Here is a 21,834-nt window from a genome sequence, read left to right as displayed (position 1 = left end):
TAGTGATTATGCTTTTGATTTTCACATCAAAAAACAATAGCTATGGTTCACACATTAGTAGCTACTCCTATTTTACAAAATTACTCGGATCTCATAACTAGACAAACAGCGACATCTAGCAGTTCCATTGTATAATAATCACATCTCTATCATGTTTATGTGCCTTGTATTTAACTCGTAATATCCTTGAGTAAAACATATATGTGATTGTAATTCTTTAGTTCTTTAAATGCTTTTTTTTGTTAGCGTTTTAACACTTTTTTGGTTGGAAAATGTTACTGCATTGCAGATTCTTTTAAAACTGCACGGGTTGAACTCAAAAAATATATAGATCCCGTTTTGTTTTCAATGGATTGTAGGTAAATGTACTTCAATTTACGTCATTTTGGTTATTAAATAGGCCTACTCTGTTACTGTTGTGCTGAGTTATAAGAACCGCTTCAAACAATTCGGTGCATGTCAGAACTGTTCACAACACAGAACAAGAAGAATCGACTCAAACGAGTGATTCCTTCTCGAGTAGACCACTATTCCGATTCTAGACCGCCGGAAAAAATACTGCTGGACACACGAATTCGCAGATATATGGTCAGACTCAGAGAAAAAGTTTCTCAGCTCGGTACACTTCCTCGCAATGATTTATCAGGAAGATTTTATTGGGACGTGTGTCCTGTCCGGTAAAAAGAGTCGCGACGACACTTGTTCAAACGGTTAACCTGTAGAGAAAAACAGCTAGGGCACCTTTAGCCCTAGTGGCTACAGGTCTAAATAGGATTATGTCCATAAGAGGTGGGGCTTGTCTCTAAACCAACTATGAAAGCATTTAGGACATTATGCATATTTTGAGTCAGCTAGTGCTCGCACAGAAACTCTGCTCTGACTCTAAACTCGTCTGGAATGCACAAACTTGCCGTTAGTTATGATGTATTCCATCTGATTGTGAAACACATCCGCTGACCGCCAGGGCTCGAGTGTCATAAGTTCGCGCTTGTGAAAATGAGGAAGATGCGCGTCGTACGTTCAGAGGTTTGACACATGAAGACTGTTGTGATGACTGATGAGTAAAGATGTCTTCGCAGAGAGTGTTCGCGCTGCCCAGACAGCATTCCCTGCTGCTGCCCGCCGTCATCAACCCATTCGTGCACGACCTTAAGTTAACTAAGGCCGATAAAATCAAAGTGAGTCTATAATCTCCATTTATGACCTGTCTGTCAATATTATTCTTCATTCTTCAGCTCTTTATCCTTTTAATGTGTCAACGTCTTATTTGATTTGCTTAATATGTTTCCCTCTGAGATGAGCTCTCTTATTTTACGTCTCTTTTATTTAAAGTCTTGCAATAACTAGGGGAACAGGGTTGGCAAATGCTGTCGACAATTTGTGAAAATTTAGGAAATGTTTATTACTAAATAAATAAAAATTCCCTTTGCTGTAGAAAGAGTCAAAAAGATGTTACATTTTGTTACAAATTTAAGCAGAATATCTACAGTAACAAGAGTCGAGTACAGAATGTGGTATTGTAAACATGAGAAACAAGAGTATTTACATTTATGAATGTATTACAGTCATTAAAATGAGTTTTTACTTAATTAAAAAAAACATTTTAAAAAATCTTTAAACATTAAAGATATTTTTGGTATTTTTTGCTGTAATTGTGACAAATATGCTTTTTTCAATCAATGTTTAGAAACAGAAATTGGCAGTATTTGTATATTAAATGAATTAACTATGATTCATTTTGTGATTCCAGACTTTTCAAGAACAGTAGTACTGTAGAAATTTTAAATTATTTTAAAGTTTGTTTCATACATTAATTCCTTTCCCCCTCAAACCGATTAGCCAACATCACAGTATTAAAAGGTCCCCTAGAAACATCTGTGAGGTTGAATCACTGCTCCCATGTTAGCAGATGCCTTGAATAGAAACATAGAAAGTCATTTGCATTGTGTAGATTTCTTTGACATTTATTGTGTGATTGTGTCTATTTTTCCTCTTATGTCTGTGTGTAGTGTTTTCTTCTGGGAATCATCCTTGTGCCGCTCCGTGCCATTTTCTTGCTTCTTGTTCTAATGGTCATGTGGCCAGTTTCTGTCATGATAACATTCAGACAGTCTCTGTCTGGAGCGGTGGAGCCCATGACTGGCTGGAGAAGGTACATACTACTCCTTTTACACCCACGTTACACACAGATACTCCACCTCCTACATTACAGCCCAAGATTAAAATAGACCTTTTTAATGTTACAGCTTGTTTAAACCATTATAAAACACTTCTGGCTTGCTAACTAAACGTGACAGCACAGCCCCTTAAACATTAACCTTACAGATAACACTACCACTTACAATTTAAACACTTACAAACTGATTTTGTCTTAGTTCCTGATTTGTATATTTTGCTACATGCTAGAAAGGAACTGTTATATGTAAGCTAATAGTGATTTGTTAGGTCTTGTGTGCATGGGAGTCTGTTGTTGTGTGTGTTTGCTTCCCCTGCATCAATAATAAAAGTGCGAGTTGGTAATGTAAAATGTGTGGTTTGCATATCAGCTGTTGCAAATATGTTGTAAATTACAGATGCCTTCCATTCTGTTTAATTCATGCTTCTTTGTCAAACAGACCACGTGGTTTCTTGAGAAATTGCTCATTTAGCTGTATCTCGTTTCTACTTGGACTGACCACACTGATCAGATTAATTAAGACTTTGCGTAGGTGGCAGCGCGGCTGTTGGAGGGATGTGGTTATTCTCTTAAATGATGCAGCAACATGCTGATGAGCACACCGTGTCAAAGCCGTATAAGCAAGCTTTTTGTACTTATGTGTGTGTGCATGTGTCAGTATGTTTAATTAATCAAAGTCATTACCCACTATGATTCCTGATGTTTGGTGTGCTTGTATATGTGTTTGTGGGCAGGTTCTTGCACAAAAAAGTGGTGACCTTTCTTGGCCAGATGTATTTCTTCGGGATGGGTTTCAGGGTGGTGGTGAAGGGGAAGAAGGCCAGCAGTGCAGATGCCCCCATTCTAGCTGTGGCCCCTCACTCTTCTTTCTTTGATGCCATCGCCTGTATTGAAGCTGGTCTGCCTTCTACTGTATCTCGCTCCGAGTCCCTGGAAGCACCAATCTTTGGCAGTAAGCAGTGTGGTTATTTACATCAATAATGGTTTATACAAAAAGGAACACAAAAAGCAAATGCAATGGCAAAAACATTTGATAACGTTTTCGCTTTTGAATATATTCACGTTGTTGATCAGTTTCAGTGTTGCCAGATTGTGCAGGTTTTACTGCACAGTTGGAGGGTTGCTAACTCCTATGCATTTGGCGTGAGACTCATGCCATAAGGCTCTGTATCATTCTCTCACGCTGCCCAAGTAAATCTCACGCCATCGTTTGACGTATGACATCAAGAATCGCCTGAGCAATTGGAAAGCTGTGCCAATCACATTTTCCCCTCACCGTGAATGGTGAAATAGCATTGTGAAACATAGTATTTGAGAACACAAAGCAGATTTTAACCTTTAATAATAATACCAGCTGACAAGGCTCCCTGTATATTTATAGCATTAGTTGAGAATTTATCCTTGAGAACAATTAACATGTAGCTAATGTACCTGATATTTATCCAAATGAATCAATATCGGAATAGTGTCTCAAGCCAATGAATTGACATTGTTAAATTTGTGTCAAGCACTAATAAAAACAGTAGCCTACCCTTCTCACTCCAAGTTAAACTCAAAAGTGGGCAAACCTTTGAGAATTTGATTGTACCCGGTAAAAATTGGTTTGGTCGGGAGACAAAATTTGAGTTGGTTTGGGGTCAGTTTGGCAGTTTTTAAACATCTATCGTGCCCATTGCATGTGCAAACTGGCCTGAACAGGGAAGAAATGAATATCTTCATTTGTGTTCTGAAGATGAAAAAATGTCTTATGGGTTTGAAACGACATGAGTTTGAGAAATTAATGAGAGAAATGTTATTTTTGGGTGAACTAAGTCTTTGACAGTGTCTATCTGTTTGGGTAAAAACATTTTTGTCATATGCTCATTTTCTTTTACTGTATTTGCCATGTTTTGATCTGTTTCCCTGTTGAATTTTTCTTCTGGCAGGAGAATTGATCAATTTTTATAATTTCATTTTGTCATCATTCTTTGATTTTAAGGAGGTAAATGGTACTTATACACCTTGGTTGTCACGACAATAGTATTTTAGATCCAAAAATGGCTTGTAAATCTAAATCAGGCTGTAAATCGTCGACCGAATCTGGCAACACTGATCAGTTTTGGTATTACTCCAAAATTGTGAATTACTGCAAATACCCCAGTCAGCACAAAGAAACAAATCAGAAAAGCAGACTTAATGTGTCATTGAGTGGCCACCACTGCTACTTATCCTACTTAATGTGGAATTTCTCCACCAAAGAAAAAAAAAACCTTGTTTTTAAATATCCATTATTGATGTCAGTTTTGCATGTGTTATTATTATTGCTATTATTATTACTTTAATATTGTTTTATTATTTTATGTTCCGCAGGGTTTTTGCGCTGTGTGCAGCCAGTGCTTGTTTCACGCAAAGATCCAGACTCTCGTAGAAACACTATACTTGAGATTGAGCGGAGAGCAAAGTCAGGGGGACACTGGCCACAGGTGAGTGCCTCCACTATTTTATTTTATTTTAGTTTTAGTTTTGATCATATGTGACTTTAAAATGGTCAAAAATAAAACAAAGTTTAAAAACGTTTAAACTTGAATTTCACAACGTGAAGCCAAATAATATGTGTTCCAGCTTTTTAAAGCAGGAAATTACTTTTAGACCCGTACTTCCTCAGCTCGAATACAGGATGTCCTGTTCCTAAACAATGTCCAGTTTCAACATTGTGGATGTTTAATTAGTTTTACCAATTTTATTATTGAGAAGTCTTCTTTTTATCTAACAAACTGTGTATTTGAAACTGTATGTTAGTTAATAGCTTAGTATTTGCATCCAAATTGAGTCACGTGATAGCTACGATACCACTGAAAATAATACTGGTGTTATTTTCTTTTTTAGGTGCTCATTTTTCCTGAAGGAACATGTACAAACAGATCATGTCTCATTACCTTCAAACAAGGTTAGCAGATTGTGTTTTTTTGTTTGTAATATAGAAATGACAATTATGATATTGGACAACATAATAATGTAGATTAAATATTAAGATCCAGTTAAGATGTTACAGATACAGTTTACTGTAGCAAATGTCCATAACTCAGTAGATAATGAAAGTTGTGTATTAACTGCACCATATGAAAATCTTGTTGTCTGTTATCAGATAACTAATTTCCCTAATGCAAATGTATATAAGTAAAGGGGAAGATCAACTTTCACGTAATTCAGGGTTTCCAATGCCGACAGTTTGTTTTGGTGTACTAAAGAAACTAGAATGAAGTCTGCTGAGGCCAGCAAAACCAGCAGCACATAAAAGAGAGTGAGAGTTGTCTATGAGTAGGTATTATCCACACACCACTAAGACTTTATCCCTTTGAGTGACATTTATTTAAATAAATTACAAAAACAAAATCTTTTTGCAGTAGGCTTAATTCATTTAGCTGATAAGAGTGATATTTGTTGTATTATGTAAGACCTATAGATATTTTCTACATTCAGGTCATATCATTTGGATAGTGTTTACTTCATTGTTAATCATTAATTGTCCAATTGAGAACCAGTCAAATAGCTGTATCCTGATACGTAGGGTATGGTGTGATCAATGGAGTGCCAGACAGGGATTTAACTTCATTCTGAAATATATGTCTCCATAAGGAAAACAGGTGGGACAGTGGTACTAAACAGTTTTTAGGAGGTATGTATGAATGTAGCTTAAAGAACAGAGGATGAATGAAAAGGTCTTATTTGCTTTTCTTTTTACCTCCATAGGTGCCTTTGTCCCAGGGGTCCCAGTACAGCCTGTTCTTATCAGATACCCAAATAAGTTGGTCAGTATAAATTCAACAGAAGTCTCGTATTATTTCATGACGCCTCAGTTTCTGGTGAAAAACTTGTCTGACAAACACAATGGAGTATCACAAAAAATATAAATAGAATATTATGTAAAATACAAATCCATAAATAACCATAATAGCCAAGTAGAGAGGACTGAAGTAAATCGACCATAAAATAGCATGCATTTGAATTAGGCAACCTGGCAAAATGACACACAGCGATTAAAAGTCTGTCGTCGAGCTCGAGCTGTGAATAGCTCAGGGTTCAAGCCTTTTTCTTTTTGTTTTACGTTTCTATTTTAAAATAGAAGATTTCTTGCTAAACTTTTTTTTGGTCTTACAGGACACAGTCACATGGACATGGCAGGGGCCAAAATCGTAAGTAATATTAAACATAAACAAAAAGCTTTTACACAACTGACAAAATGCTTCTGCAACTAGGCCTTTTCCAATCACTCTTACAACAAAAAAGTCATCAGACTTCAAATTCAAACGCCAGGATAATGTATTAAATGCTGCAAGAAACACTGGTAAGAAAAATGGAGCTACATTTTATAATCAAATAAAAAAGGATGAGAGCCTGCTGTCTGAGTAAATTGACATCTTTCTCCTCTCTGCATATCTGCATGTGCAGTCTTGTAGATCACTTTCTTAGATAAGCTTGGTCTTCAGACCCTTTTACACAGTCATGCATATATAGAGAGCAATGCTTCCTGAAATGCTGTTGGTTTGGAACCTCACCACCAGTTCCTGTTTTAGGGCCAGACTACTTCTGCTCACACTCTGTCAGCTCTATACTACAGTGGAAGTTGAGGTTTGTAAGAAAGATTTGCATAATTCATATTAATATCCTCTGCTATTTGCACGTTTAATGTATACACGTGTGTCAAAAGAGCATCAAGAAGCTGTGATGTTAATACAAATGACCAACTTAATCTCAAATATAGCTAATCTTCAGAAATCTTATATATTATTTGTACGATTCTATTTATTGTGTCTGTGTTTTAGTTTCTGCCCCCTCAAGTTCCCACTGAGATGGAGAAAAAGTGTCCTATCAAGTTTGCTCAGTCAGTGAGATCTGTCATGGCTGTGTAAGCATGTCATGTTGTTATTTATTCTTCCATGTCTTTATAAGATTATATATGGTGGACATTTACAATGTGTGCACAATACAATATTTCAGTCTTATGAATTGTATCACAATTTCGGACTCTGTTATTAGATCTCTGGGCCTGCCGGTCACAGACCACACTTATGAAGATTGCCGTCTGATGATTGCAGCTGGAGAACTTACCTTGCCTATGGAGGCAGGTCTCGTGGAGTTTACCAAGATCAGCAGGAAATTGGAGTATGACTGTTATTATAAAAAATATTTTAAAAAGTGCATAACCTTGTTATCATTAGATATTGTGATACTCGTAGCCCACATGATTACACCGAATTAAAAAATAATTATAGTAGTTTAAAGTCACCATGAAATCATGAATTTTTTAAAACGGATTTAATGAATATTGCAGTATTCATTTTTAATTATTTAAATATCAAATATCTTTTATCATAATAACTTCCCCTCCCTCTTGCAACGACATGTCTTTTCTTCTCTGATGATGTGTTTACTGCTACGAGAGCGGAACAACCTGTCACTCAAATGAGATCACAGCAATAGTAAACCACAACGATCCAACCATCCAATCAAGTCGCATTCAAGCCGTTTCACTTGGATATACATCACAATAGGGAAGAAAAGACTATCATAACTTTTGTTTCATGTCAACTTCAAGGTCGAAATCTCTGTTTTTCTGTTTAAATTCAGATTAAAATGGGACAATGTGAAGAAGGAATTGGAGAGTTTTGCCAACATAGCCTGTTCTTGCAAAGGTGGGAGGATCACAGTTGAGGAGTTTGCCAGCTTCCTCAAACTACCCATCAGCCCAGCTCTAGAGGAGCTCTTCGCTCTGTTTGACAGGGTGAGTGTGTCCACAACTAACCACGTGGAATGAAGATATGGATAGGAGTCCCACTAAGATACAGAAAATAAGTTGAATGTATGAAATACTCTCAGATATCTGCTTTAAAAATCTGCTTTATTTTCAGCCCGCAACCAATATAATTCTCTGGAACTGGATGAAACAAACAGCATTTTATTTTATTCAGTGGCCTATTTAAAGCATTTGTTTTCTGTGTCTCTTTGTAGGATGGGGATGGCACCATTGATTTCAGAGAGTATGTCATTGGTGTCACAGTTCTGTGCCGACCAGCTAATAATGAGGAAGTCATTCAGACTGCTTTTAAGGTAATGGTATTACAGATTGCAGTTATGGTATTGTCTATGCATTGTCAAACTACTGAAGATTTAATCTTGTAAAGAAGTTTTAAAGAAGATGTGGTTATGCAGGTAAAACATACAGGTACTGATGTGTCAGTGGTTGTTAGCACCTCAAGGTGGCTTTCAAAAATCACTACTGTTGAAAAATATTTTTGTCATGTAGTTAGAGCATATAGATGGATTACTCTCGTTGTGTATGTGAACTCTTTTTGCAGCTATTTGACATTGATGAGGACAACTGTATCACACAAGATGAGTTTAGCTGTTTGATACGTTCTGCTCTTGGAGTGTGTGATCTTGATGTCAACAGCCTCTTCACAGAAATTGATGCAGATGGATCAGGACACATAACTTATGGTCTGTATGTCAACTGTATAGCAACTACTACAGTGAGATAAGACTGTCAGGCATATTAGAAATGCTATCATTCAGAGAATACTATTTTTATTTTTATTTTTTTCAAACATGAATTGTATGAAATTTAGCAAACAAAACAACTCACCATTTATAATTGCACTTGTAACCAAGGGTTCTGTGGGCTGTCAAGCTATTTATATTTTTGGTTATATATTCTGTGGGAAAATGTTTTTCAACATGCCATTTAGTACTTTCATAATGATATTCTGTACATAGACACTCAAATCACAGGAACTGTGACAGTGGTTGTCTAGTTTGGCGAATTAGATTAGGTGATGAGATTAATTTTGATTTTCTGAAAGTTGTAAAACCACATCTATGCTTGTGAGTCTAAACTGAACTTCACACTCAGACCTAACACTGGCAACATTAACATTGGGTGCCAGTTTAGGGTGTGTTAAGCTGAATTCTCAATTCTGAATTGCATTGTATTAACATCATCGTTATTACACTTTTTGAATTTATTGAGGGCATAATTCTTCCGATTAACATTTAAATACAACTGATCAATGAGTACTTCATTATTAGAGTAATATTTTGCCATGAAGCTGCTTTTAACTATACTATACCAATCCAATGTTCATCACCGTCCAGAGATCTTTTCTTTAACTTATCTAAAGTGAACCTTGACTTTGTTGTATTATGAATGCATCTCAGTCAGCAGCACATGATTCCATGCTGTGTTTGTGAACGCCTTGAAAAATATCTGCGTGTTAAAAATTAATAAGGCTTTAAGGCTTGTTTTTGCACAGCGCCTAATGTAAATATACTATTTACCATGGCATATTTACATAATTTCATTAATGCCCGTCAGTTACCTCACTTGATTAGTTTGAATTTGTAGTAACTTTCCCATCTCGTTTTCTCTCTCAGATGAGTTTCGTTCCTTCGCTCTCACACACCCGGAGTATGCCAAACTCTTCACCACCTACATTGAGCTACAGCGTTACCAGGGTCTCCAGGGGGGGGACCCAGACTGTGACCCCACTTTGCCTTACTTCTGTACTGATTCTCATGACAGCCACCAAGAAGACAGTACCTCTGACAAGAAAGATGACTGACACAGTTGAAGAATATGAAGCATACAGCCATGAGGTTTTTACTCTGCCATACCATTTGAGCACTTGCCTTTAGCTCAGGTGGAGTGTTTTTATACACAAGGAAATGCCCTATCAGCAAATTTGGTTTTCTGTTACACCACCAAGTATTTCATAAACTATTCAATAATTTATTTAAAGGCTTTCAGAACAATGTTTACAAAATGTTAACATGTATAAGCATGCTAAAACACTTATTCTGTTGCAGCTGATTGAAAAATTTGATTTTATTATTCTACACATGAAGCTTGTACTCCCACCTCAGTTTTTCAGTCTTTTTAGACTAAAATATTATTTGCTTAAATCTAATTGAGGAAAAAAAGTGCTTTTCTGATTAAATTCATGGAGATCATGTACACAGGTCTCCCTTTATGGAAAAAGGATTTTTTTGTTTGTTTTTTGAATGAATATATTACAGAAGAGTGTCTTATACAAATAAAAACTTTCTTTTGTTTTTTGTGCTCGGGGACTTTGGTACAGAAAGTGAGTTTTAATCAAAGATTTTGCTTTGCATCTTGTTTTTATTTGCATTCCCATTGAGGGGAAATGTTGCTGAGTTAGCGTTCTGTCCCTGCTGCTTGTTCAGACTAATACTCTGTTGCATCCACTGAAAATAGGCCAATTTGTGAGCAAACAGGCAACACAACACGCCCTCAGTAGCTCGCACCAGAGGGCTTGGTTCCAAATTATCCCACTGCAGTGGTATTTATTTAGCAATGCAGTTTTGTTAACAAGCAAAGTCAGCTTTTTTGCCATTAAAAAAATCCTTTGAATTTGAACTAGCATATGTTTTCCCTTTTATGTTTGAGTGCGTGAACACTTGTTTGAAGAGTTGTACACTTGTGAATTAGGAGATATGGAAGAAAAAACTGCTGATTAACAAATACTTTTTATACTGAAAATATCCACTAGGTGACAGCAACTCCCAGTATATTAGATCGTCTGCATAAACCGTTCCTAAAGAAATGAATCCAAACCTTCAGTGAACAACAATGTAAATGTGGTTCCATAATAGTGGATATACAGTAGTCCTGCTTTTATGCCAATGAGAGTGTGGATACGAGTTTCTGAGATGGATGTGTGCAAAATATAAAATAATAAATCCCCTTTGTCACTTCTCTATGGTCACAAATGATTATAAAATATAATTTTACATTGAGGTCAAAAATCACGTTTCACTTTCTGTGCTCTAAGTTTACCCTGTTCCTAATAGCGGTATACGCCCTTGCAGTCTGAGTTCACAGTTTGGTGATGTAATGCCACATTGACTGTCAGGTAGAAGTCCGATGTGGAGTCAGAATCTGTGCAGGCTCACCGAAAGTGTGTATAGGCTTTATGCTGAACATCACATGAACAAACAGGAAAACAGGTTTCATCACATCTACTCATTGGAGAAAGTGTTAACAGCTGTATGAACTGACAGCAATATCTATGGACATTTAAAGTAAAAAGTTAAACATGCAAGTTATTTTAATTGTTGACATTTTAATCAATTTTAATATCTGAATTTTATTGAGAATTTGAAAAAACTTTTAGATTTCAATCTGCATATGTGATGGATATCAGATAATGTTCATCCTTAGAAGCTCCTTTAAAGACACAATGAGTAAAATAGCTCTATATTTAACAAAGCACATTCAAAAGACCTGGACCAGAAACGATGCGATCACTTTGTTGTGCATAACCCATATTTAGGGAGCGTAGTGGGCATAAAGCAGGGGTACTAAACTCCACAGTCTAAAAAGTTTAGACTAAAAAGGCCACAGTCTTGCAGAAAGAGAGAACTACAGGTATGTGTGTTGGAGCCGGGTTGGAACTAAACTCTGCAGGACTGTGGCCTCCCTGGGGAACCCTTGTCATAAAGAGTCTTTGCCATTTAAAATTTTCATCAAAATGACTAGTGAGACACCCTGCCTGCACCGAAAGTTTAGGCTGCTGACGTGTTGCCTCTCTGCCCTATTGGGCAATGACTTCACAGGCAGTGTTTGAGCATGAAGGTAGCACCTGACACTAATTTCAGACAGACTTCATGAGGCAGCAAATAATGATCTACAACAAAACAGAGTTTTGCTGATAACTAAGTGACCACCAACCACAACTTTAAGTGGGATATCATAGGCAGTGAAGAATAAATCTATTCTGCCTTCAAATATTGATCAGATGAAGGTATCCCAGTGGACAGAATGTGATTCGATCATAGAATTTGGACATCCTTTCTAACTCCTAACTGCCTGTGGATGCAGTATTTTTCAGCTTTTGGACACAGCCACATTTACATTTATGCATTTAGCAGACGCGTTCATCGAAAGTGACTTTAGTTGGCTGGAGGGATCATACACACGTAGGAGTGACCTAATGTCCCCATGGACTTCATGGGCACATGTATGTGGCGGCCATTGCAAGTCCGTCAGTCTGTCATTTGGAACAGGGCCTGATGGAGTACATTGGTTCGTCCTAATGCAAAAACACAGCAAATCAAACAACATCTGCAATGCCTCTCATCAGAAATAAGTCCTTTTAATATTATGAAGAAGATTGTTAAAGGAGAAAGTTCAGCATTAAGTGGTTTCATAATGTACCTCTGTTGTGCTGAGCTGCAGTATATCAAAACCAAGTCAATCAGTAAACGTACTCTGCGAGTGACTTAGAGTGCTTTTGTCAATAATATCATCAGAGGGAAGATCAGGGACAATGATGTCTTATGACCAGCTAATGTTCTCTCTCTTTCTCTCTCTTGTCTGATACCGCAGGATGAAGGATGGAATTGCACTCACTTCATTAAAGTCTTTCTGTTCCGCACGCTGTGATAACCAGCTGTGATTTCCACCGTCAATTTGTTTTAACCTTTTCAAACATGAGGGGGGCATTTCATTTTAATCACAATTGATGAGATTTCGTGGAATCAATTAAGTCACAATTTTGTTACTGTTTCTTTCTCTCACTCCCTCTGTTTTTCTCTCTCTTTCATGCTCTCCCTTTCTCCTTTGTTTTGCCCACAATATTGCAGCATTCATTTTTATTTCAGCCTGAGGTGAGTCTGCCTAGTCAAATTGTGGACAATCAACCCAAGTAATCGGGTTTTATTTGCACAACACCAAACAAGAGTTAGCTGTTAGGGCTTTGGCTGGAACAGATGAGGGGGCTGATCAGGGGCTCACCTGGAAAGGTCAGTGCCGACAGGCAACACTGCTCATTGACGGGTTGCAAAAATAGCTGCAAATCACAAGCCCTTCATTCCCATTGCATGTGTAGACAATGTATAGGCTACAGCAAATAATTTTCCCTTAGAAGGCATACTTCAATTTCCCTTTTCTTCTCTCTCCCCTAGACCTTAACTTCAAATTTCCTCTTCAGAATATGGCTTTAAATCATTGTGTTTTATCTCTCTCTCTCTCTCTCTCTCTCTCTCTCTCTCTCTCTCTCTCTCTCTCTCTCTCTCTCTCTCTCTCTCTCTCTCTCTCTCTCTCTCTCTCTCTCTCTCTCGTTTCCGCTGTGAGTGTGAGCGTTTGGAGCATCGTGAGTGTGGAGCGTCGTGAGTTTTTTTCTCTCTTTCTCTTTTCTTTTTTTTCTTATTTATCACTATTTTTTTATTTATTTTGGATTGGTTACGTTTGTTTGTTTTTTGGGGTCGCGTGGGGTTTTTCCCCTTGCGTGGCCATGGCGGACTCACGAATTGGTGTTCTAAAGAATCTCACGCGGCGTCACGGTGTTAAAGTGGCGTCCGCGGTGAGTGTTGAAGATTGTTGTTTGGCAATGGGAGAAGTTGTTGGCCATGACAATATTTTGTAATATTCCACCTTTTGTTTCTGATGATACTGACAAGATTAAGATCTTGTCCCGTTATGGAAAGCTGGTTTCACCGCTTAAGAAAATCCTCATTGGTACTGCTTCACCACTGTTAAAACCTGTAGTTTCTTTTAGAAGATTTGCCTACATGATTTTGAAAGACAGCGAAGAACTGGATTTGACTTTTAACATTAAGGTTGACACTTTTGATTATGTTTTCTATGCTACAACTGAGGTGGGGTAGGCCATCTGATTCGGACTTGCCCCAAAAGAAATAAAGATCATTCAACGACTGATGTGCAAAGCACGATGGAGGCTAGTCTAAATAGTGATGTTGAGGAAAGGGTTGAAGCAGGGCCTTCTAATGCTCCCATTCTGAGTGTGAAAAATGTGACTGTTGAGAGAATAAGGGTGTTTCTGAGGCTCAGAATGTAGTTTCTGATGATATCACTGAACCAGTAGTGTCTTTGCAGGAAGGTGAGTTGAAAGCTACTGTGAGTGTAGGAGTCAGCGATGTCATTACAGAGTCAGTTTTGACAAAGGATAAAAGCAATGTGAAGGTTCAATCAATCGAACTGTGTGATGATGTTGATCTAGAATCAGATACAACTGAGTTTAAAATTCCAGGTAAAAGGAAAAGTTCAAGTGAAGTTGAAAGTGTTAAACAGAAAAAAACAAATGTAGTTGATGATGATGACCAAGAAGCGATGGAAAGTGGCAATGAGTCTTCGGATTCAAATTTCAGTTTTTCTCAAAGAGCTTCATCCAGTCGTGATTATGAGGTAGAAGACATTAAAATATTCCTCAAAGCAACGAAAAATAAGAGAGGAGTACGTGTCTGTGAATATTTTCCAGACATCAAACAATTTGTTGACAAAACCAAAATGTTCATGGCGGAAAGCTTATTTACAAACAAGGAAATCTATCGGTTAAAGAAAATTGTAAGAATTTTAAACCCTGATCTTGTAAATGATAATAGCTAAAAAGCCAAACGTGACACATGGGTTTCTAGTTTTGTTTTTATCAGCTTTCGCTTGTTTTTTATTTTCTTCTTTTCTTTTAAAAATGAATGAAATTAATATTGCTTCCTTGAATATAAATGGAGCAAGAGATATTAAGAAAAGAATGGGAATTTATGAATTTGTGAAACAAAATAAGTTAACTCATAGTGATCTAAAAAATGCTTCTGATTGGGCTAGAGAGTGGGATGGTCTTTCGTTTTTAAGTCATAATACTTCACTTAGTGGTGGAGTAGCCATTCTTTTTGCGAAGAATTTTAACCCACATTCTTTTCAAGTAGAAGAAATAGTAAAAGGTAGACTTTTAAAAGTAAGAGCAAACTATGACAAGAATGTTATTGATTTTATTTGTGTGTACTGTCCTGTCTCCGCAATAGAGAGAATGGTGTTTTTAAATATATTGTGTTCTGTATTACAAAAATGTAATCAAGAAGAGTTTTTGTTTTGGGAGGTGATTTCAACTGCACTGAATCTAATCTAGACAGGAATCATTTAGAACCTCATATACTTTCTAGAAATCGATTGATTCAATTTCTTAAGATGCATGAACTGTGTGATGTTTGGAGACGATTAATGGGCATACAAAAACAGTATACTTGGACTCATGTGCATGATAGAATTATTTCTATGGCAAGATTGGACCGATTTTACATTTTAAAACACCATTATAATATTATAAGGAATTGTCACATTGTACCTGTTAGTTTTTCTGACCATTGTATGGTAAAATGTTCAGGTTTTATAAATCTTTTAAAACCTCAAAGTGCGTATTGGCAATTCAACACTGCCTTATTAAGTGACACACACTGCCTTATTAAGTGACACACATTTTAAAGAGTGTTTTAATTTTTTTTGGGAGGATTTTGAAACTAAGAAAGGTTTGTATAACTCTGGACAACAATTGTGGGATGTAGGAAAAGCCCAAATTAAGCAACTTTGTTTACAGTTTACTCGAAACATCACTACAGAGACTAATTTTAGAATGACCATCTTGGAGGCTGATATTTTAAAACTCCAAGAATGGGCAGAGTCTACTGGTACAAGAGGTTTCTCAGATTTACTTTTAGATAAAAAAAAAACAATTAGCTGATCTACTTGGTTCCAGGACAGCCTTGGTCAGGTCGAGATTTCAAAATATCAATCAAATGGATGCTTCAACTAAATTCTTTTTTAATTTAGAAAAAAAGGATGGTCAAAGTAGAACAATTCATGCTTTACGATCTGAATCTGGAATTCTTTTGACAGATCCTTCGGATATTCGCCAGAGGGCAGTTGGTTTTTATGAGAATTTATATAAAAGTGAAGTTGCTGTAGAGCTAGAAAATGAGGGTGAGTTCTTCTTTGAAAACTTACCTCAGGTGCCTGAAAGCATCAACACTGGAATTTCTGGCCCTCTGAGTATGAGTGAGCTACAGAAGGCATTTCAAGGGATGGTGTCTGGAAAAACACCAGGAATCGATGGTATACCAGTGGACTTTTACAAGTCTTTTTGGTCAACAATAGGAGATGATCTCCTAGAAGTGTTGAATACCAGTCTGGCAAGGGGTAAGCTGCCTCAAAGTTGCCGAAGAGCTGTGTTGACCCTCCTACCGAAAAAAGGAGATCTTGGAGACATAAGGTGTTGGCGTCCAGTTTCTTTGCTCTGCAGCGACTACAAGCTTTTATCGAAGGTCTTAGCTAACAGACTGGCTAATGTAATGGACAGTGTTATTCATCCTGATCAAACCTACTGTGTCCCAGGTAGATCAATATTTGACAACATTTCTTTTATTCGTGATCTTATTGAAGTCTCCAAGATGCTAAACCTAAATTGTGGTTTCATTTCGTTAGATCAAGAGAAAGCTTTTGATCGGATAGAACATAGTTTTTTATGGAAGGTTTTAAATGCGTTTGGCTTTAGTGAGAGTCTTATTAACTACATTAAAGTCCTTTATAATGATGTGGAGAGTATTTTAAAGGTCAATGGTGGTTTATGTACTCCTTTTACAGTTTTTAGAGGCATAAGACAGGGTTGTGCATTATCTGGTATGTTATATTCTTTAGCAATTGAGCCTTTGTTAAATCAGATAAGGTGTAAACTTCAAGGTGTAATTTTACCAGAATGTAGGAATAAATTCATCCTGTCGGCATATGCAGATGATGTGACTGTGTGTATCAATGGACAAAGTGATATTCAGGCTTTGTTAAATTTGTTGAAAGCTTTTTAAAAAAATATCTTCTGCTAATATAAACTGGGGAAAAAGTGAAGCTTTTTTAATAGGGGATTGGAAACATAATAAACCAAAACTTCCTATGGGCCTGGAGTGGGGAAAAATTGGTTTTAAATATTTAGGAGTTTTTATTGGAGATGAAGTAGTTACACAAAAAAATTGGGAGGGTATAATTGAGAAAGTTAAAGGTCGACTTGGGAAATGGAAATGGCTGATTCCAAAAATGTCATTTAGAGGGTGAGTTTTAATTGCTAATAATTTGGTGGCTTCTTCGCTGTGGCACAAGTTTGCTTGTCTAGATCCCCCGTTAGCTTTGTTAACAAAACTACAGGCACTGCTTGTGGACTTTTTTTGGGATAAGCTGCATTGGGTCCCACAAAGTGTCTTATTTCTGTCCAAAGAAAAAGGTGTTCAGGGATTGATACATCTACAAATTAGAATAGCTGCTTTTAGATTACAATTTTTGCAAAGACTTTTAACTGTCTCAGATGTTTTTTTATTGGAATTCTGTAGCAAGATTGATTTTGAATAGGTTGGGTAATTTTAATGTGGGCAGGACACTTTTTTTATGGATCCACTGAAATTAAGTTTTCCTACATTACCTGTTTTTTATAAGAATGTTTTCAAAGTGTGGAATCTTTTAACTTTTCAAAAAATGGAGGACTCAAAATCTCTTTACTGGTTATTAGAAGAACCTTTAATCCATGGTAAGCGTTTGGACTCAACGAACAATTTTTTCCTTCCCGGACTAAACAAAGCACTTATTGACAACAAAATAGTGACTCTTGGCCGTTTGCTGGAAGTAGCTGGACTTGATTTTAAAAACAAGGAAGCAACATCTTGACGTCTTGGAATCAATTCTACTCGTGTTATAGGTCAACTTCTTCAGAAATGGGAATCTGCTTTAAGTGATCAAGAGAGACTTTTGTTATTGGATTATAAAAACGAATTGTGTAATCCAGACTCGGAAGAGTTTTTTCCAGGTTTGAGGTTTGCTCTTAAATTGGATGGGTGCTCTGGTTGTTATATTGAAAAAGCTGATTCTTTAAGTGTTGATTTTTTTTCCTGTGACAGAAAGCTTTTGTATAAATATTGTGTAATTGTTTTTAACAGGGTAAAGTTAAATAATAGGATAGATACACCTTGGAGTGGTTTTTTCAAGTTGAATGAAGACAAAAAACCAGAATGGAGAGTTTTTTACAAACCGCCATTGACCAAAAAGACAGGAGATCTAAAATGGAGAATTGTTCATGGTGTTATTGCAGTCAATGCTTTTACTTCTGTTTTAAATCCTGAAAGCACTGATACGTGTCCTTTTTGTGATGACAGAGAAATTATTTTTCATGCTTTTTAAAACTGCTATAGACTCGAACCATTGTTTGCTGTTCTAAAAGATGTTTTTAAAAAATGCAATGAGGTATTCTCACAAGAGATTTTTATTTTAGGATGTAAATATGTCTTAAAGAAAAAGGTTGTGTGTCAACTGCTTAATTTTGTGGTGGGACAAGCAAAAATGGCCATCTATTTGAGCAGGAGAAAAAAAAATTGAACAGGATGTAGTACAAAACATTTTTGTATTGTTTTTTAACTTGGTACAATCTAGAATCTTAATTGATTTTTATTATTATAAATTTATTGGTGATTTGCTTTCCTTTGAAAATATTTTGAGCTGTAATGATGCTCTATGTGCTATTTTTGAAGATGAATTAATTTTCACACTTTACTGATTTATATTAAGTTTTGTTTTTGCTGTTTTTTTTATTTTGGAGGCTATATAATTGTAACAAGATGAATTTTTGTAAATAAAAGCTTTGTGAATTCTCAAAAAAAATCTCTCTCTCTCTCTCTCTCTCTCTCTCTCTCTCTCTCTCTCTCTCTCTCTCTCTCTCTCTCTCTCTCTCTCTCTCTCTCTCTCTCTCTCTCTCTCACTCTCTCTCACTCACTCACTCACTCACTCACTCTCGCACACACACACAAAGCAGGAGGGCCTGACCTTGGCAAGGTGCATCTGAAAGTTCCTCTCAGTGAGTGCACATAGAAACCATGCACTATCCTTGCGCAAACCGCTGGATGAACTCATGCTAATGTACTCAACTCTCAGTCAGGACAAGCTAAGCACAACATTCAATTTCATGCATATCATCACCACACCTGTTCTTGCTCTTGGTTTTGTTTTTTGCATTTGTTGTTCAGAAAACGATGATGTCTGATGCCCTTAGATGGCTTGTGACTGGTTGACACTGAGTCACTAATTTGTTAATAAGTTTAAAAAAGAAGTCTCTTATGTTCACCAAGGCTGCATTCATCACAAATAGAGTAAAAACAGTAATATTGTGATTTTATTGTATATTGTCATAGTGCATTATTGATATTTTTTTATGCTCGTTGAAAACAGTTGTGCTGCTAAATATTTTGTGGAAATGCTATTTTTCCCCACAATTCTTTGATAAACAGAAGAACAGCATTTGTTAGAAAACACATTTAATTGTTCATTCACGCTAATTTAATTTCAATTCAGTTTTGATGATGAGGAAATTAGAAGGAAGTTCTTTACTTGTACAACTATTGACAGTTGTGAAATATGGATCAATTAATATTGATGTTTAGTTAAATCGAAAGCTGCATGCTGCTGGGTCTTGTAGGCGTAGGTTCACTGTTCATTCTGCCCGAAACTCTTACTGAAAAAATGATTACTCCTAACTTAAGAGTCATGCTGAAAAGTTGGTTTTCAAACACCTGTCAATAAGTCTGAAAGCTGATAAACTTGTGTAATTATAGACCCGTAATGAGAAGGAATGTACAGTACATCAACATTGGGATCAACATTGATCTCATGCTGATATACACAGAAGAGTGATGTTGAGTCAGGGTCGATTTAGCCAACATTAGGTGATGGAGTGATGGTTTTGTGGTGATGTAGGAATTCTTTTTCTAACTCTATAGGCTGCATTAATGGCATGCATAACACTCTAAGGAATGGGATTTAAAAATAAGGACTTAATGTATCTGTTTAACACACTGTAACAAACCTTAATTTTAATCTGGCTACATGATTAGTAAGGATTAGAATGCCACTGACTCCTTTTAAATCATAATATACTGGATTTCCTTATTAAAATCAAAATTACCAAAACCTTCTTGACATGATCAATGTTTCTATTGTCCATTTGATGAACTATTCTCTCTCAGTTAATGTGAATGTTAATATGCGTTTAATGGTTAATGCTTTGCAAAACACTGCCGATTAAATATTGTCTAAGTCTATTGATGCAAGATTATATCCAAAGTACATGTAAATACAATCATTAGAAAACAAAAAGGGCAAAACTGATCCTATCTCATCAGTCTTGAACTGAATGACACACATGACCCTATATTTGTGATATTGAACTGTCACAGAACTGGAAACTGCATAATTAGGGGAAGTCAAGAATACTAATGTCTTGATATCAAGGTCCTTACCTGGTGCAATACGTGAGATTTTGCTGTGAGCCCTGGCAATGTATATGGGAAACCACTGGTTTGGGTTTTATCTAAATACATGTGACCTAGAACTAGAAGCTTTACTATACAAAATCCTTTCTAGAAATTGAGTGGGTCTAAATGATAGATAAAAGTGGTTGTAATTCGTGTTCTGAAGTTTTACAGTCTATGTGAGACTGACAGGTCAAAGGTTAAGGAGTGTGTTTATAACATGACTGACTTGTTATACGATGCCCTGAGATTATGGTAGTGGCTCATATATCTGATAATACCCGTGCTAACTCCTGTAAAATGGAGAATTGCAATATTGATGCATGTTATGCAAATATCAATCATGCTTCAGGGAAAGTTTGCTTTGTTCTAAAGGTGACCTTCTTTAGCATCACCCTTTCCCACATGTATGGCAACATCCTGAAATAGAAATGAGAGGTTCCAGCTCCTTTGGAAGACGAATGTGAGTTAAGGAAAAAATAAATTAGCCTCTAAAACCCTGTTTCTTACTTTTATTATCTAATCTGAACCAGAATATGTACAAAACTGCAGAAAAACAGGCCTCTAAAGGTTTCATAAAAGAAACGCTGGAGAGCTTTAAGGGGACATTCATTGACTTTAATGGGATGAACTGATTGCCCATATCTAATAGAAATCGTCGCCTTTGGCTAAAGCGGGTGTGGAATTAGATTACATGTGGAACACAATGCTTTTACTGCTTCTTAGAAAACAACTAATTGAATCTATGTAGAAGAAGAGAGAAGAAACAGGCAACTCAAGGGTGGAATAAAAACAGACTAAAACTGTAGTAGAGATGGGAGATGGATCAAATACAGTTGTAATTCATTTTTTATGTATATCTTCTTGACAAATGACTCAAGTGTGAATTAAGAGAGGGATTTGGGGGGATTTGACCTTACTATATGGGGAAGTGAGCAGTATTTTCTGAACATGTGTTTAAAGGCATTCATGCGCACATACATTTAATTCATAGAACATAAAGCTGTTTTATTTTACTTGGAGCAGATCGCCACATGGGGGCTCAACATGTAGTACATGCTGTTTGATTTTGAGGCATTTCCAGGTGCCACATTGCACAATAGTAATGTGACATTCGACTTTGAAGCTTGTGCCAAAAAAAGTTCAATGTTCAAACGCCTTCACTCTTTTGACCATTTGACGGTTGTTCCGCGTCCACTGTTTTGTTTTAGCGTCTTGTGCATGAGCGCCGTGTTTTTAAAACGTAACAAATTAAAACAGGTTAAACTTAAAACTTGTCTTAATACCCTGCCTTTTGTATTAATTAGAGCTTTGGCTCTGCAGTTTCTCTGTGAATGGCCCCTAAGTCATTTAGGGTATTATTTATTATAGCCTATATACCACGAAAAAGTGTTTTAGTAAAAGTTTTTTAAGTCGACTGTTAGTTATAAAGGTGCTAGGGGTGTCATGATTTGCATGCTAATTTTATATTTCTTTACTAACTTTTTAAAAATATTATACTGCACTCTTGGCTTAATTAAAAAAACTCTAAATTA

The 21,834-nt window shown here is 36.5% G+C and overlaps 1 protein-coding gene across 1 annotated transcript; it reads left to right on the top strand.

The window, feature by feature from the left end:
- The first annotated feature begins 502 nt into the window (after positions 1–502).
- lpcat2 (lysophosphatidylcholine acyltransferase 2) lies at positions 503–10,589 on the top strand. Its single transcript, XM_077228853.1, has 14 exons — positions 503–1,178; positions 2,010–2,152; positions 2,911–3,128; positions 4,526–4,638; positions 5,042–5,102; positions 5,906–5,964; positions 6,314–6,348; positions 6,730–6,784; positions 6,979–7,061; positions 7,193–7,318; positions 7,784–7,937; positions 8,165–8,263; positions 8,512–8,653; positions 9,587–10,589. Exons 1-14 carry the CDS (start codon positions 1,068–1,070, stop codon positions 9,772–9,774), a joined length of 1,587 nt encoding a protein of 528 aa, XP_077084968.1. The 5' UTR covers positions 503–1,067; the 3' UTR covers positions 9,775–10,589.
- The last annotated feature ends 11,245 nt before the right edge of the window (positions 10,590–21,834 follow it).

Source organism: Siphateles boraxobius, unplaced genomic scaffold, assembly GCF_051911475.1.
Source record: "Siphateles boraxobius isolate OS27281-9 unplaced genomic scaffold, OSU_SipBor_1 130, whole genome shotgun sequence".
Lineage (NCBI taxonomy): Eukaryota > Metazoa > Chordata > Actinopteri > Cypriniformes > Leuciscidae > Siphateles > Siphateles boraxobius.
Note: the sequence above shows the minus strand (reverse complement) of the source record. Positions and strands in the feature narration are given on the sequence as shown.